We start from the raw sequence: 17,661 nt of genomic DNA, 5'->3' as shown, positions 1-17,661 counted from the left end.
TATCAGTTGAGAACCTTTATTAAAAACAGACTCCCTCACAGCATCTGAACTTCAACTTCTTCATCTTCACAACATTTCAAATAAAACTGAATAAATGCAGCATGCGTTAAATATGGCTGGTAAGAAAACAACAACATTCATTTGGTTGACTTTACACTTTAGTATGTGTGACTATCTGCTGACAGCAAACAGAATAGAGAAAAAGAAACCTTTGAGTTTCAACAGTCTGCTATTGCTCCCACTCAAATAGCAGGAATATCTTTGCAAGCTGCAGCGGGGCTGGACATGTTTAACAATCAGCTTTCAGCAGGACATACAAATACAAATAAAAAAAGATGCGGGCCCAAGCAGATAGAATGCACATCAGTGTTCAGCAGCAGCTCCTAATATTGCAGCAGAGAGGACTTTACATCACAGCTCCTCCTGTTCCATCACAGGCCCTCTAAAGCAAAGGCAGTAACACATGACCGTACACCCCACTGAAATACACCAGTCATCATGTGGTGTGTGTGGTTCTCACACTACAGTAACAGCATGTTGAAAGCAGCAGGCCAACCTAAATATCACAGTAACTCTATGTTTGACTCACGGCTCTGAAGAACACAATTTAGACTTATATCATAACGACAATATATTAACTCATACATTTTGTCTTAATATACATTTGAACCGTTCGCTTAAAAAAACTCAATCATCTATGAGGTCGTCAAAATGCAATTTGTTTTGTTATCTGAAAAGCTTTCATACCTCTCTCATTTCAGATGTTCAAAATATACTTTAACATTCATTCTCATTCCAACTATGTGAGATAAATAAAGCAGGGTGTAATATCTGCACTACCCTTTAAAAGAAACACTTAATACAGACAGACTTCATTTACATTCTGGTGGATATGGCAGTGTATAAATAAGTAGGGGGAGTTTCTCTAAGCCGCTGCCATGTTAGTGATACCGTGTTAGCAGCCTCCCATCCACCTCACCTTTAAAACACACTTTTAAAAACCTTCTGCTGCACACACAACTCTTATGGAGAGGAACCGTTTGTGATCCATGGCAGCTGTGCCAAATAACCAAATGACAGTCCTTCAAGTCAAAATCCACCCTTGGATGTGCTGTTAATAAGTTCCTACATTTCCCAGGTCCATGTTCCAAACACCTTGCGCTCTGTTGAGGACACATGCATCATCAGTTATCTTCTGAACATGGTCCCTAAAATGCCTGAGGTAGCAGTCTCAGCAGAGTTAGGGTCAGCATGTTGTACAGAGAGCGCTGTGGAGCAGGGGAAAGCAGCAGAGAGACGTTTACAGAACAATGAGTGCATGTATACAGGACTCCTGAACACTTTCACTTTAATGTCACCATGGCTTCGCCTTCATCTCACCCTAACAGACATGCATCTAGAATAACAGCTTTCTCTCCCCGTGGACAGGTGCAGGCTGCAGGGAAGAGACGGGACCCACCCCCAGTGGTCTATGTCATGCCTCATATGCAGACTCTGCTGCTTCACCCCCTCTCTACTGCTCGTCCTCCTCCTCCTCCTCGTCATCATCCTCATCGTGGCAGTGTGTGATCTCCTGTGGGGGCTGAGGGAAGAAGTGGGGGGGCTGGATCTCACTGACGGACCGAGTCAGCTGGTGCCGTTTGCACTCCATCTCTTTGAGGTCCACATCGTGCCGGTTGCGTGTTGCCAGCGGAGACTCGGTGTCCATGACGCTGACGTGGGTGTGCTCCACCGTGGACTCATGGGGCATCTGAGGGGGAGAGTTTCACCTTATAGTCTAGTTGCTAGCTTAGTGAACCCAGAAAGGTTGACTACCCCAAAGTTTATGTTAGAAATGTATAGCACGGGTCCCCAGCAACATATGTTGATTATCTGCAATTTATACAAAAGCATAAATTGCGTTAGGTATCATTAATTACCATTATAGCCTATGTGGACAATAGTTGAAATGGCTTGGCCGATTTGGACATTTTGGAGTGGTTTTGGGGGTTAATAAGTATGTTGAATCAGGATAAAAAATGGCAGTTTTCACCAGAAAGTGGTAGCATGTACTGCTGGTGGTCTGATGTTTACTACCATGAGTAGTGTTTTGCGACCATTGGATATAGAGAGCACAAGATGAAAATGATTACCTCTACTGTGCTAACATAAAACGTTGGGGTACTCTACATTTCCGGGTTTACTAAGCTGGCAACTTGACTATCAACCCAGACGGACGCAGAGCCTGAGAGCCTCACCAGCACGTGGGCCGCCCTGAACAGGTAGCTGAAGGGGTAGTACAGCAGGTTGATGAAGGAGGCGGCGTAAAGGTCAGCGTAGCGCATCACCTGCGAGGCAAACAGCGTCTGTCGGGATCCACTGCGGAACAGACTTCCCATCATGCCGTAGCACATGTCCATGTCATGGGTCACTTTCTGCAAGGGACACAAAGACATGCCTGATATTTAAAGTGCAGCCTGTTCCCTGGGGATTCTGTGTGTGTGTGGAATCTTTCACTGTAGTGTAACATTTCTGAGGACAGTTGATAAATGAGAGTATATAGAATAAGGTGTGAATAAGGTAAGCACTGTGTTAGTTGGAGGAAGTGGTACCTTAATGCGTCTCTGCAGGGAGCTGATGTCCGGCCTCTCGTTGCTGCTGCTGTCCAGATGCCTGAGGACAAACACAAGCTCTAAAATGGACCTTCACATTGAGCTGTCACATTATTACCAATTTATCTTCAGAACATTCGAAAAATGTATATAATGCTATCAGTGTTTACTTTTGTTTTTGTGCAAATCAATTACAACACAAATCTGGGTGTAGTGAGGAGGAGGAGAGGAGGAGGAGAGGGTCTCTAAGCACAATTTATAATTTGAGAGGTGCAGAAGTTTTTAAACACTATCCCCAAAAAGTATTTAAACTGCCTTGAAGTCAGAGTTAACTGTCAGCAATCTATAGGGATCGTTTGCATGAAAACACACAATATAAATGATTAGGAAATAAATCGTACATTTTACAGGGTTACATTTGAACACCATCTTGCTGTTGCCCATACTCATTTGTATTGAATAGTTTGAACCCATCACAATGTTACTCAATGCAACCTCTGTAGCCTGCTAACAGCTAAGGTTAGCTAGCGCTCCTCCTGCTGATTTTAATTAACAGGGATTTGCTGTGCACAATGTAGCTGCTGATCGACAGTTATACTGAACATCCATACACAGTGGCAGGTCAGATTGCTTGATTTCATATAAATATTACATTTTTGTTATGAGTTTATGGTCAATACGGGTAAATAATAACACCCCTTGTTCGATATCAAACCCTGCAAGGCCACATTAAAGAACATGCTGCTGAAGTGACACCACACTGCAGTATAACTAACACTCAATTCTACAATACTCAGAACAAATGCGCAGAAATGATTCAATTGCTAAATAATGTAACCTGTAGATACATTTAAATCAGCATACAAACATGAAAGGAATCCACTCAGAGCAGGGATGAACAGAGCACTACATGTGAGTGTCCCAACATAGTCAACAGACATGAAAAATACAACCTGCATACAGTAAGTAAGTCAACTAGAGAATGCAATTCCTGAAGAAATTGCTAGTGGGAATGCTTTATGCTGAAAAGCTGACGCTAAACTGCTATGCTGAAATGTAATGTGTAAGAAGAAAGGGAAGAATTTAGATTGAAATGATACATGAACACTGGGGGCTTGAATGTGTGATGAGAGAAGAAAAGAAAGTAAAGGCTTGGAAAAGCAGCAGAATATTTGAACTGCAAACTTTTGAACTAAGTTGATGGTGAATGATCTGTCGCCATGCCAACGGCATTTGATGACACCCCATAATACGCTTAGATGCGTTGATGGCTGCATCGTTACCAAACCTGTGAAGTTTTGGGCCCGTTTGGAACATTTTCACTGAAGTTATGAGAAAACCGTGTTTCATGGCGAGCATTGTGTTGCCATGGCAACGGCATTTGAAGAAATCTCAAAACTGTCTCGTAGATGTCTTCACGGCTGGACTGTTAGCACACATGTGAAGTTTGAGCACTTTTTGAACATTTTCATAGGAGTTAAAGGGACATCGTGTTTTATGGCGAGGGATACGCATCCCTCGCCATAACACACGATGTCCCTTTAACTCTCTCTCTCTCTCTCTCTCTCTCTCTCTCTCTCTCTCTCTCTCTCTCATCTCTCTCTCATCTCTCTCTCTCTCTCTCTCTCTCTCTCTCTTCTCTCCTCTCTTCTCTCTCTCTCTCTCTCTCTCCTCTCTCTCTCTCTCTCTCTCTCTCTCTCTCTCTCTCTCTCTCTCTCTCTCTGAATTATGAAAGTTATGAATAATCCAAATGATAGCCATCGATTCCCGCCCGAGCTAAACGTTTTGATGTTTGAACGGAGTTTCTGCGATGTTGCGATATGCATCTACCACACTGGAAAACTGATTTACAATCAAGCCTTTGCTTACTGAAAGCAACAAAATCAACAACAGAGTGAACACTGAATTTCCTGTAGGGGATTTATTTAATTATTCTTAATTAAGAATGTTTTTGTAGGAATACATCTAAAAGACACAACAAAAAGGAACTCACTTGTAAAGCTCTGCGAGGAAGCACTCCAGAGACTGAAGCTCCTCAAAGATGGCTGAAAAATCAAAACAACATTCATCAATATTTTAGAGTGAGTGAGTGAGTGAGTGAGTGAGTGAGTGAGTGAGTGAGTGAGTGTCTCACAGCTCTTGTCGGTCCACACGTGCAGCTCCTGGGCCAGCTCAGGAATCACCAGGAAGGTCCTCCAGCCCTGACGCTTCTTTGATTTGAGGATGTCACCGAAAATGTGGTCTCCAATGTAGATGATGTCTTTTCCTTTAGCCCCCAGCAGATCACACACAATGTCTGAAGAACCTGTCAGGACAAATATGGCATCAGGAATTTGACGCACACTATTTAAACCTCTTAAAGCGATCATCAAGGATGGTATGGCTGGAATTCCAAAGGCTTATTTACCAAATCCGTACAGCTACAGCGTAGTTTTGGCAATGAAAATCTGAAGTCTCCAACAATGCAACATACCATAAACTTAAACTGCATCTATTTTCAAGGTTTAACTCCACTCCAATATCTGGAATCTTAAAGTAACTTGGATTCTTCATTTACCTCCAGAGTAAACAATCCCATGCTGCAGGGGCCCTGTGTATGTGCCGATCCTCAGCCGGCCTGTGGTCTGAAGGAAACACACATTGTCACACTCCTATTAATAAACATCATATTTGAGTAGAGTATCTTGTCCATACAGGCTTCTACACACTCACAGTGTCCACTTGCCGCAGCACCGTCCCCTCTCCAAAGAACACAGGCTTGCGGGCGTCCACCAGGATCATGTCGAAGTAGGACTTCCAGGGCCGGTGGGGTGTGCCTGGCTGTACACACATCATAAAGGTCAATCCTGGTACAGTACAGTGTTTTTTATTTCTCTTCGCGCTTTTTAACCCTAACACACTGGCCCCAGACAGGTGTAACCAAGGTGCTTCATTCAGATTGACAATGCAAATCATTAGTGTTACCTTTGGGCCATGAGGAAAGCCAAAAAGGTAGGTCATAATTTTCTGAAAGAAGACAGGGCAGGGTATTTAATGTCCGAAAACCACCAAGCAATAGAACTTCATGAAAATATGTGGACATGAATCAGTACATCATGACAATATGAGGTTCAACGTTGTGTTTGCTTTAATACATTTGACATATCTGACTGTAAGCTGTCCTCTCACCTCTGTGTATTTGTAATCACTGTTGGTGGCCAGAAACACTTTGGCTACTTCATTCATGCGACTGAGGAGCAGAGGAAGCTTGGGCTGGAGGAGAAACAGAAGCAACATGAGCTGATAAAGTACTACAGCACAAGTGGTGTGTGTGTGTGTATTGTAAGACCTTAATATGCTGCTTTACTTACGTCCTTTGCCACATACTTCTCCAGGTTTTCAACAGTTTTCTCTTTTAAAGACCCCTGGGAAAATAAAAAGCAGTGGGCTGAAGGCAAACAGCCTAGAAACAGGATTCATGTGGAAAAGCAAATGACTCTACCTTCATATGAACCCAGTCCACACCGTCTCGCACGTCCTGGAACATGCTCTTGTAGGACATGAAAAGGTCACCATTTTTGAAGCCAGCCTCACAACTACAGTGACAATTAGAAATAGAAGAAATGTGTGTGTATCATATCTTTGTTAACTGTAGCACAATCCTGACTCTATGGGCATTTATAATACCTCAATGTTTAATTCAGCAGGATAAACTCCACATATTAACACCACTTTATGATTTCTGAAGTAAAAAGCTAATGTTGGGCTATAAAGGAACTACAGCACGGTCACATGACTTCACATCTTCACCGCTAAGCTAAAGGTGGCTAATGTTGGGCTATAAAGGAACTACAGCACGGTCACATGACTTCACATCACCACTGCTAAGCTAAATGTGGCTAATGGCAACACAGTCTCACGGCATTTCGTGTTATAGTCACGAAATTAATCTATTGATTCGTGTTCACCAACACGATTTCGCCATTTTTTTCGTGTCACACAGAACGATTTTAAAAGCAATGTAAATAATAACAAATTAGAAGGAAAAAGACATTTAAAAAAATACAGATTTAAGTATTCTGACACAGAACGATTTTAGAAGCAATGTATTTATATTGGTAGTATGTTTCGTGCCTGCACCAAATAATAACAAATTAGAAGAAAAAAAAGATGACATAAAATACAGATTTCAGTATTCTGAGGCTCTGAGCCATTTCTTTTCCTCACTGACGGCAAAAAAACTCAGACATTATACAATTTAAAATAAAAGGGATAGGGTTAGGCTTAGGGTAAGATATTGAGTAAGAACATGTTTTTATGAACCACACAGCTTCTGGTCTTCCAAGACCCGACCGGACAAAAAGACGTGTTGCAGGCACGAAACATACTACCAATAGAAATACATTGCATTTAAAATCGTTCTGTGTGACACGAAAAAAATGTGAAAATCGTGTTGGTGAACACGAATCAATAGATTAAATTAATTTCGTGACTAATAACACGAAATGCCGTGAGACTGGGTTGCAACATGTTGGGCTATAAAGGAACTACAGCACGGTCACATGACTTCACGTCACCACCGCTAAGCTAAAGGTGGCTAATGTTGGGCTATAAAGGAACTACAGCACGGTCACATGACTTCACGTCACCACCGCTAAGCTAAAGGTGGCTAATGTTGGGCTATAAAGGAACTACAGCACGGTCACATGACTTCACGTCACCACCGCTAAGCTAAAGGTGGCTAATGTTGGGCTATAAAGGAACTACAGCACAGTCACATGACTTCACATCACCAGTGCTAAGCTAAAGGTGGCTAATGTTGGGCTATAAAGGAACTACAGCACGGTCACATGACTTCACATCACCACTGCTAAGCTAAAGGTGGCTAATGTTGGGCTATAAAGGAACTACAGCACGGTCACATGACTTCACATCACCACTGCTAAGCTAAAGGTGGCTAATGTTGGGCTATAAAGGAACTACAGCACGGTCACATGACTTCACATCACCACTGCTAAGCTAAAGGTGGCTAATGTTGGGTTATAAAGGAACTACAGCACGGTCACATGATTTCACATCACCACTGCTAAGCTAAAGGTGGCTAATGTTGGGCTATAAAGGAACTACAGCACGGTCACATGACTTCACATCACCACTGCTAAGCTAAAGGTGGCTAATGTTGGGCTATAAAGGAACTACAGCACAGTCACATGACTTCACATCACCACTGCTAAGCTAAAGGTGGCTAATGTTGGGCTATAAAGGAACTACAGCACGGTCACATGACTTCACATCACCACTGCTAAGCTAAAGGTGGCTAATGTTGGGCTATAAAGGAACTACAGCACGGTCACATGACTTCACATCACCACTGCTAAGCTAAAGGAGGCTAATGTTGGGCTATAAAGGAACTACAGCACGGTCACATGACTTCACATCACCACTGCTAAGCTAAAGGAGGCTAATGTTGGGCTATAAAGGAACTACAGCACGGTCACATGACTTCACATCACCACTGCTAAGCTAAAGGTGTGCAGAGCTGAGTGTGCAGTACCTGGAGTATCTGGAGCAGTTACTGAAGAAATCCACCAGGCAGGCAAAGAGGTAGGTTTCTGAGCAAGAAGGCAAAGGACTGGAATCAGAGAGACTGACTGAATATGATCATGCTTTCTATATGACAAACCAAGAGTAAGAAGAAAACAGTGAACTCCAGGTTACACACCACAACGTTTCCTTCTTCTTTTAAAAAAAAAAAAATACACATCATGTTCTTTTCAGCATTTTCCTAGGGTAGTACTACGTTGGTTCATACACTACGTTTATGTGGGATGATGCTGATGGGAAACATTCATAGGTTAAAGACTTGCAAGCCTGTAAGGCAACCTGAGGGTAATATGATCAACTTAATACAAGCCGTTATGTTCAAATGACACTGAACAGTGTTTGGCAGATGGGAGGCGTCAACATTGGTTTTGGTGTCAGATACTACCTTGTTACTAAGGACCAGATATATTAGAGCTTTCACAAAAATGAAAAATGATAAGAACACATATGTGGGAAGATAACTGATATCACAACATTAGCCTTTTGGTACTGATAATAATATTTGTTTTTTACTAGTTCCACCATCTCCAGCATGTCTTGTTTTCAGAATGATTGTAAATGAAATTACTTTGGAGTTTTAGACAAATCAAGAAGTTTGAATCACTTTGGGCTCTGAAACAATAGTTCATTATCTCGTATCTTTTATTTAAAACGGTTATTTTATAGTACATTTTAAATGTTAAGCTTTAAGTGTGGTTTTAAAAAAGGCAGCCCTAAGCATCCTCAGCTGATTCCCTTTAAATACATTTAATGCTTTAAATCTCAAATGTATCACCAGACCAAATTGTGTCATTATATTGAAAGAAATGAATTTCACTCTGAGACGGCTAAAGGTGTAGAGCAGTTCTCACCAGGTAGGTTGAAGAGTGTGTTAAGGATGTAGAAGCGGTCAGTGTCTCCACGCTGAATGAATTTGTTTGGGTAAATCTCTCTGATGTCCGGTCTGTGCACAGTGACACAAACACAAATATTACATATAATAGCATTTCTATGACTCCCCCCCAATGTGTTACTGTTGTTCTGAAGACTGAACCCCCTGAACACGGCACACTGTATCAGCAGAGCTACTTCAGACTAGGTTTGAAGTCGGTGAAGGCGGGAATATCTGATCCTGCAAGCACTCTTGCTGAAGACTGCAGTTGTTCTGCAGAGGAGAAGCTCCACGCCTCCAGTCCAGATCTCTTCCACACGCTGTGCATTACTCAAAGATACGGTAGGTCGCCCTCAGTTTCTTAATCAGTCAAAATGAAGGACGGCCTTCAGGTTTTTTGGTCATTGTTAGGAAAATGTAGTCAATGTCAGAAAATGTTTGGTTAACCACTGCATGCATTGTGCCCAGAGGATGAATCCCATTTGATGCTCTGACTTTTCCTGTAGCGCCACCACTAGGTTGTAACTTCCACTTAGAGATATTCATGGTGCCTAGATGAATAATCCTAAAATAACGTCAATTTGATGGAATAACATCTGGTCAAATTTTACATTTCTCCAATACTTAGATTATAGACCAAATATCTGCAAAACTAATGACATTCCCATAAGCCTCAGCAGTGCTTTGTGTTTGGAGCTATTCAGCATAGGGGAATATTATTGTTATTATGGCATAACATTAGCTTGTTAGCATTGTCATTGTTAGCATGCTGACATTTAGCTCAAAGCCTAAAGGTGCATGGCTGCAGACTGTAGTGCTGTTTATGACTCATTTGCATAGAAGAAGGATCTAACTTTGTGAATAAGTGTGTGTTTTTAGAGATGTGGTGTGCAGCTCAGTCAGAGTCATTGACCTCACCCCCTCAAGAAGTTGAATCCGTGCACACACACCAGGATGTTCCCATATGCATCCACTTTAAGCAGATTGCCATACGTTGTGTCAAACAGCAGACCTCTGGAAGAATGAAGAGGGAAGACAGTGAGAGACAGAAATACCACTTGTGAGAATGCACTGCTGTTCAAATGGATTTCAAAAAGGCAGGGCATTGTGAACCAGCCTGGTGGGGAAGGAGGGGTCGTAGACAAAGTTGAGCAGCTCTTGTGGATAACCAATGTTCACCAGGCGCTCCACCGTCAGGTCGAAGCCTAGCGACTCGTACTCAGGAGATTTATACACTGCCAGACAGACAGACAGGGAGAGAGGCTCATGTTTACTACACATAAATCACTCTGATGGGACCAAAATACACCGATTCTACAAAAACAGTCATACAGCCGTGTATTCCATCATCTTTGTTACTTCCAACTTGATTTTCAGGCTGCAGGTCTGCAAAGACTCGCAGCGCTACAGCAGACTCTTTAGAGCCAGGCTTAGTGATGCATTAATGTCCATTGTGGAGATAGGACAATTTTCCTTCACTGCCAAAGGAATTTGTAAAGTATACATTATTTTAAAACAATTTTTCTGTTGTTAACTTTTTGAAATGTGTTAGTGGTAAAATCTCATTTTTTTGTTTTAAGCTTTTTTGCTCCCCACTGATACAGCAGGAAGTAATCTTCCGGGACAGATTGAATCACCTGTTTCTCTTGTACCTTGGACATTAAACCAAGCCCGTTTCAAACTAATGCACCAGCACTTAGTGGTTTGGCTCATTTGAAGCAAAGGCACACTGCTCGTCCCAAAAAAGTCACCAACTGGATTTAACTGAGCCAATCTGTAAGAGCCTTCCATTGGATATTTACTGCTTTGATTAATATGTTTCAGCTGGCAACAAGTTATTTAACCCCAGCTGTGTCTCACTTCACAACCATGTTGGAAGACATATCCTGTGGTCGTGGAAAGGATGTTAATGAGTTTCAGAAGGATCAAATGATTGGCCTGCATCAAGCAAAGAAAACAACTAAGGGGATTGCTGAAACTACTCAAATCAGGTTAATAACTGTCCAACGCATTATTAAAACCAAATCAATGAATCCAGATTTACCCTTTCAGAGTGATGGGCGCATCAGGGTAAGAACAGAGGCGGATGAAGTGATGTACCCATCACGCCTAGTGCAAGCAAGTAGGAACAAAGGAAGTGCTTACACACTCAAATATCCAGATTTATATAACAGTGCGCACGCACGTCCTACGCCGGTTTCCCTTTATAAATCACAATCAACTGGAAATGCGGGCTTCACGTAACGCCCATATTTCCCTATAAATAGTCAAAGAAACATATTAATACTCATTTAGACTGACTGCATTAAGAAGATCGTAGCAAATGCCGACACAACAGCTAAAAAACAACATTTCACAGTGACACATTTTGGTTCTTTTGGGGAGGTGGAGACAAATACATCAGATTGTTTGGTGGACGCAGTTTGAAGTTTACAAAGAGATGCAGCATGAAGGTCGGATCGTCACCAAAATAAATCAATAAGTTGTACGAAAAAGTGAATGCTTTTTAAAGGAAATAAAACAGATGTGTGACCAGCTGTACAATTGACACATGTTGTTCTTAGTTTTCATACCTCTTGTGTTTTAGGAGCATCACGTCTTGGCATTATAATAATTCACTTTATTTGTAAAGTTCCGTTTAAAACAAAATCAAAAAGGCTTAACCATTTTAACACATTTTGAGACATAATTACTGTATATAGTATATAAAACTATGCACTCGTATCTACACGACCTACAGAAATGCAAAACGGCATCAGTTCAAAGTCATTTATTAGAATACATTTCATAACATGTAAGAGAGAGTTTTCAATAACATATCCGTATTTATTTATTTCTCCAAGTTATGTTTTTGTGTGCTCTCAGGAGTATCAAACAGGCGTTTGTTTAATCATTTTAAGATTGGCTTTTACCCATTTCTGTAAATGTATTCTTCATATATGATGCAGAGAGATTTATGGTATTGTTTTACATGTCTCTCTCCATTCTTCCTTCGGTCAATGGTGTCGCAGTTTCTCATGTCTCCCGTCTCTGTGCGTACGCATGGATCAGAGTGTCCTTGGAGGACCACACATTGTTCGGTCAAGTTTGTTAAATAAATCACAGAGACTGCCCAGAAACTGGCGTACGCCATCCTTTGATCGTACGCTGCGTTTATAAATGAGGCCCCAGACCTCAGCCCCGTTGAGTCTTTGGGAGTCTGGAGAAGACTTTGCGCAGCGGTGCAACTCTCCCAATCAATACCAGATCTTGGCGGAAAATGAATGCAACTCTGGACAGATATACATTTTGTGACGTTGCAGAAGCTTATCGAAAACGATGCCACGGCGACTGCGTGCCGTACTCAAAGTGCATCTTCTTTTTGGGACGGGCAGTGTCCCTGCAGGTTTCTTGGTGTTCTGAGAATCTTTATGTTTTTTTCACTTATAAGTCATTTTGGATCACAGCGTCAGCTTAATTCAATGAGATGTAATAAATTGGTATCAGCTTCTAAAAACGTGTTAGTCTCTGACCCTCTTTGCCACCCCAGACCCCTCCCCCCCATGGGTGTTGTGTGTGGAATAACTGCCAGGAATATCCTGACACAGCTGGGGGGGGAGGAGGGAGCAGCTTGGGTTGCAGTGTGTGCTCCAGTGAACTCAAGGACTATGTTTACACACCCATCCGGCAGATTAGCAATTTTGCAGCAAATATTAAAGAAGAAAAAATACTTGTGTGCAACTGAGACAGTGCCATGGAGATGATGGATACTTTAAGAGTGCTCAACTCAACCCAGTCTCACGGCATTTCGTGTTATAGTCACAAAATTAATTTAATCTATTGATTCGTGTTCACCAACACGATTTTCACCTTTTTTTCGTGTCACACAGAACGATTTTAAATGCAATGTATTTCTATTGGTAGTATGTTTCGTGCCTGCAACACGTCTTTTTGTCCGGTCGGGTCTTGGAAGACCAGAAGCTGTGTGGTTCATAAAAACATGTTCTTACTCAATATCTTACCCTAAGCCTAACCCTATTATTTTAAATTGTATAATGTCTGAGTTTTTTTGCCGTCAGTGAGGAAAAGAAATGTCTCAGAGCCTCAGAATACTGACATCTGTATTTTATGTCATCTTTTTTTCCTTCTAATTTGTTATTATTTGGTGCAGGCACGAAACATACTACCAATAGAAATACATTGCTTCTAAAATCGTTCTGTGTCAGAATACTTAAATCTGTATTTTCTTTTATCTGTTTTTCCTTCTAATTTGTTATTATTTACATTGCTTCTTTTTTTTTTTTTTACAGTTTTGCAAGTTAAAATGTTACACAAAAAATGAGTGATGTAAGTGAACAAAAGTATCCCCAGCCATTCAAAGTACGAGAGGACTAATAGGGCTGTCTGGAGGGTATCCTATGCCCTCAGTCACTGAGTGGATGAGGCAGACAATCTGCAGCAGGACATTGAGGCTCTCCATGCAGCAGCTCTTCACTCTGACCTTTACCAGACTGCACTCACCTGCCAGAGTGTAATCCATGTCAAACCCAAAGCACTTGATCTTCTCCATGGCCAAGCTTCGATTGACAAACACTCTGGAAAGGGAGAACAATGTTGGGTCAAACAATGCACGGCTTACTTCTAATTCATGGTTTTTAGAGCTACAGAAGAAAATAAAAAGCGCACGCTCCCTTGAGGTCAGTCTTGATATTCATGGCAGACTGTGTGAGTGACCTTACCACGAGTCACTCAAATAAAACTTAACAACCACAACACCAACAGACATGCAATCCTGCAGGTTATTTAAAGTGATCAGAGCATCTGAAGTGAAACTCTCAGGCCTGCCAACTTCTTCTCAGATGGAGAGCTGCTGTGGTTTCTGCTGAGTCATGTTGTCAGATACATCTAAAAGGACTGTCATCAAGGTTGCTGTCACACAAAGTCACAATGTTCCATATGGAACTGAACATTACCTCAACATGTGTGATTCCCTCGACAAGAATACGTTCCTTCCTGATGTGTGTGGACCCACATTCATGTCCGAATGGCTCTGATACGGTACTAACTAAATAAGTGAATAAACAAAGCTTTTTACTAAGAAGCTGCAGTATACTTTTGTCATTCTTATTGATAAACATACAATACAGAATTGTTGACATTGTTCTTTAAAAAGAAGACCAACGTTATTTATCAATTAGTAGAATAGTTGACATTTTTGCCTTTGTGTTAAAGGCATACATTTCTCAAAACATAGGTTTCCTATCCAGCCTTAACCACCTGACCCTAACTATCAATCTATAGATGTTAAGCCTAAACCTGCAGACATACAGACATTATAAAATATGTCTTTCCCATTTGCTCTTTTTATCTTCATCATTTTCATAGAATTTGTGCTCAACAGTTACTCTCACAGAAAACCCCCCTCACTGCTGAGTGTACAGTCAGACATACAGTATGATCTGTGACTCTGATCAGACAGTACACCGGCCTCGAGTTTCTATTCAAATGCCGTGAGAGATGACATCATGGACAGTAACAGATGAGCATTAAAGCAGAGCTGCAGGAACAAGGGGAATGCAACAGGAAAGCACAATGAGAGCCACCTGCTGCCTCCACAGGGGTCAGGATGGATGGAATTCAATGAGTCGGATGGAAAATCATTTCACATCATGGAAGAGTCATTTAGTCAGTAATCGCAGTTTGCTTCAACAATAGATGGATGGCATACCTTGTTGCAGGATGGGTTTGAGTCTGATCCCTTGGAAAGCTTTGTAATAGAGAATACATGGAGTATTACCACTGAGGTCATGCTACATGGCCATGGTCGGCTGTTTTTGTCAGAGAATAAAGTATTTTCTACTGCAATTCAGTACCCAGTACACATCATTTATTTCCACAGAGGTGCAACAACTCTGCTACCAGCCTGGTATTACGTTACACTTTAAGGCTGGCTTGGTTTCTATATGTATAGGACTCAGGAAATATGTGTAGTGTACAAGATTTAAAGGAACAAAATATGTTATTAAAAGTTTTGTTGCATTTTCCCTGTTCATTATTTTAAACTTTGATAGTATCACAAGTCATTGCAAGTGAAACAAATGGCTGGATCATGGGTACATGGTACATGGATATAACCACATGGGGAAAACTGTTGCAAAACTGCAGATACTCTTTTAAGAGAGGAACAGATTTTTGGTCAGATGGTAAAAGTCATAATTTGATATCCCTAAATCTAATCAAAAAATGATTTCTGCAAGTGAGAAGATTGAGATCTGGAGAGTGACGAGTCGGATTGAGACATGTCATAAATAGTTAGAATCTGAGGTTTCTGAAATAGCGGATGAGATGTGACTGATTTGGTTTGCACGCCCAGTAAGGAGACATTTTATGATGACTAGATGACGAACCTGTTTTATACCAAGAGATCACACACACACACACACACACACACACACACACACACACACACACACACACACACACACACACACACACACACACACACACACACACACACACACACACACACACACACACACACACACACACACACACACACACACACACACACACACACACACACACACACACACACACACACACACACCTTTGGTGAGCTTCCCGGCGGTACTTCTTCATGGCCACACCGTCCATGTTGGCAGGTAGCTCAGCGTGGTTCTGCAGACGGTCGCTCCATGAAGTCGTCATCTTGATTCTGAGAGGAGAGGAGAGGAGCTGATGATAAACCCAGAAACAGTCCTCGAAAACCTTTATTCATGCAGGATGACTGGTTAACCCAGTGTCCTCTCAGGCAGGCAGCTGATCAGACCTTCTCCTCTCTAAGTAGAACTCATGTACCACGCTATCCTGACCCAGCCTGCTGCACTCAGGTAGGCTGCCTTGGTCAATCAGAGGTACAAGAAGTACTCAGATCTTGTACTTAAGTAAAAACGAGTGTACGAATACTTTATATACTTTTACATTTAAAATTGTACTCAAGTAAAAGTACATAGTACTGGCATGAAAATATATAGTACTCATTTTTCCAGTATGGCCCATATCAGATTTAAAAATATTACATTTATGTATTCTAATTATTAATGCATTAATTGTCAATGTTGCACTTGGTAAAGGTAGAGATTATTTAAAATACTTGATATTCTGCTGAGTAGCTTATCCTATAATAATACATAATGACTTATTTGTTAATTTATATTCTGTATTATAAATAAAAAATGTAGGAGTCAAAAGTAAAAAATTGCCTCCAAACTGTAGTAAAGTCAAAGTAGCATAAAGTAAAAAATAACCAAGTGAAGTATAAGTACTTGAAAAGTGTACTCAAGTACAGTACTTGAGTAAATGTACTTCATGTATTCCACACTGTAAAACTAAAGCAGAAAAACTAAAGTATGAATGTGATCAAGTCGAACATGGTATAAATGATTATTTATTAAAAGGTGGTTGCTTTATTGGTGCAGTGTTCTGTATAAGACTCTAGCAGGGTCCTGTGCTTCAGAATGCTTCTTCCTACCCACACCGGAAACATATGTAATACATCAGAATAAAGGCTAAGCTAAAGTTAGCTGTGTGTAAGTAACGTTAGTTTCATCAGCTCGCTGTTAGCTTAGCAGCTTTTAACTCCACCCGTTAGTGAGTCAGTGTTTGAGAGCCCGTTAATCTGTCACAGCTCTCAGACTGAGGCCAAGCATTTACTGCAGACACACAACACACCACAAACAAGACACACCACTCACCGTGACCGTCCACTTCTGCGTCTCTTCTTCTTCTTTCTCTCCACCTTATCATGGACCGCTACCCGATTGGTCCTCAGCTACGTACGGCAACCCAAGTAGGACAGTTGACACGAAGAAAACAAACCCGACCAGAGATAAGTTATTACAACGTTATTTCCCGATTATTTGAGAACTCCTTTTAGTGGGCTAAGAATAAGTGAGAAATGGATTTAACTTGTTTGACAGCTATCACACTGGAGAAATAATTAACTGTAAATGTATGCAATCATTTGTGGCAAAATCATTCATATCTAATTCTTAACTGTGAATGGTTTTCATTTATTTAACATTAGCAATGTTTTAACTTTCTCTGTTGAGATTCCTGAAAAGGGAAATGACATAAAATATTTTCCATAAAAAAGGTGATTCAACAAAACTCTGTTATTAGATCAGTATTTTTCTTTCATGACAATTATTGCAAAATCTAAAAGGTCTTTCCCAACTTTGTCAGCAGCTGTTCTCACAGTAAACATCGCATCGCGATTAAAGCAGTTAGTAAACAGCATTCACACTAATAAGAAAAAGAAGATGATTAAAGAAAAGAAGAACTAGTGGAATGCTGTTTACATTCGCACTAATAAAACTTATACAAAAAAGAAATGCCATTAAAGATTTGAGTATTATTTTTTAATCCAAGAGATGCTGTTACGAAAAGTTACAGCATTTCCTGTTTCTGTCGGAGTGAGGGGAGTTTTACAACCAGATGGGGGTGCTGCAGCCCCCTCAGCACCCCCCCTTCCCGCGTCCCTGCTGACCAGCCAAAAAAAAGTAACCACTTTTATTTAACTAGGCCAGTAGGTAAGGGCATTCCACTGGATAATAATACCCCTGCATTATAGCAACA

General features: G+C 41.1%; 1 protein-coding gene across 4 annotated transcripts; it reads right to left on the bottom strand.

Annotated features, from left to right (window-relative positions):
- nt5c2a (5'-nucleotidase, cytosolic IIa) lies at positions 1-16,847 on the bottom strand. 4 transcript variants are annotated; one of them, XM_034131959.1, is made up of 19 exons: positions 16,779-16,847; positions 15,632-15,739; positions 14,753-14,791; positions 13,546-13,619; positions 10,163-10,280; positions 9,964-10,059; positions 9,026-9,117; positions 8,125-8,182; positions 6,073-6,166; positions 5,942-5,995; positions 5,760-5,843; positions 5,556-5,597; positions 5,304-5,411; positions 5,149-5,215; positions 4,726-4,896; positions 4,585-4,636; positions 2,592-2,652; positions 2,238-2,414; positions 1-1,750 (listed from the first exon to the last, which is right to left on the bottom strand). In XM_034131959.1, the coding sequence occupies exons 2-19, from the start codon at positions 15,730-15,732 to the stop codon at positions 1,514-1,516; spliced, it is 1,725 nt and encodes a 574-aa protein (XP_033987850.1). In that variant the 5' UTR covers positions 15,733-15,739; positions 16,779-16,847; the 3' UTR covers positions 1-1,513. The 4 variants fall into 4 exon arrangements, with proteins under 4 accessions (XP_033987850.1, XP_033987851.1, XP_033987852.1 ...); XM_034131960.1 differs by lacking the exon at positions 14,753-14,791 and having other exon boundaries at positions 1,468-1,750; XM_034131961.1 differs by lacking the exons at positions 14,753-14,791; positions 16,779-16,847 and adding an exon at positions 13,998-14,089 and having other exon boundaries at positions 1,468-1,750; positions 15,632-15,700.
- Positions 16,848-17,661: the final 814 nt, after the last annotated feature.

The sequence above is a fragment of the Trematomus bernacchii genome, unplaced genomic scaffold (assembly GCF_902827165.1).
Source record: "Trematomus bernacchii unplaced genomic scaffold, fTreBer1.1, whole genome shotgun sequence".
NCBI lineage: Eukaryota > Metazoa > Chordata > Actinopteri > Perciformes > Nototheniidae > Trematomus > Trematomus bernacchii.
The sequence above is the reverse complement of the archived record's forward strand: the minus strand, read 5'-3'. Positions and strand labels throughout refer to the sequence as shown.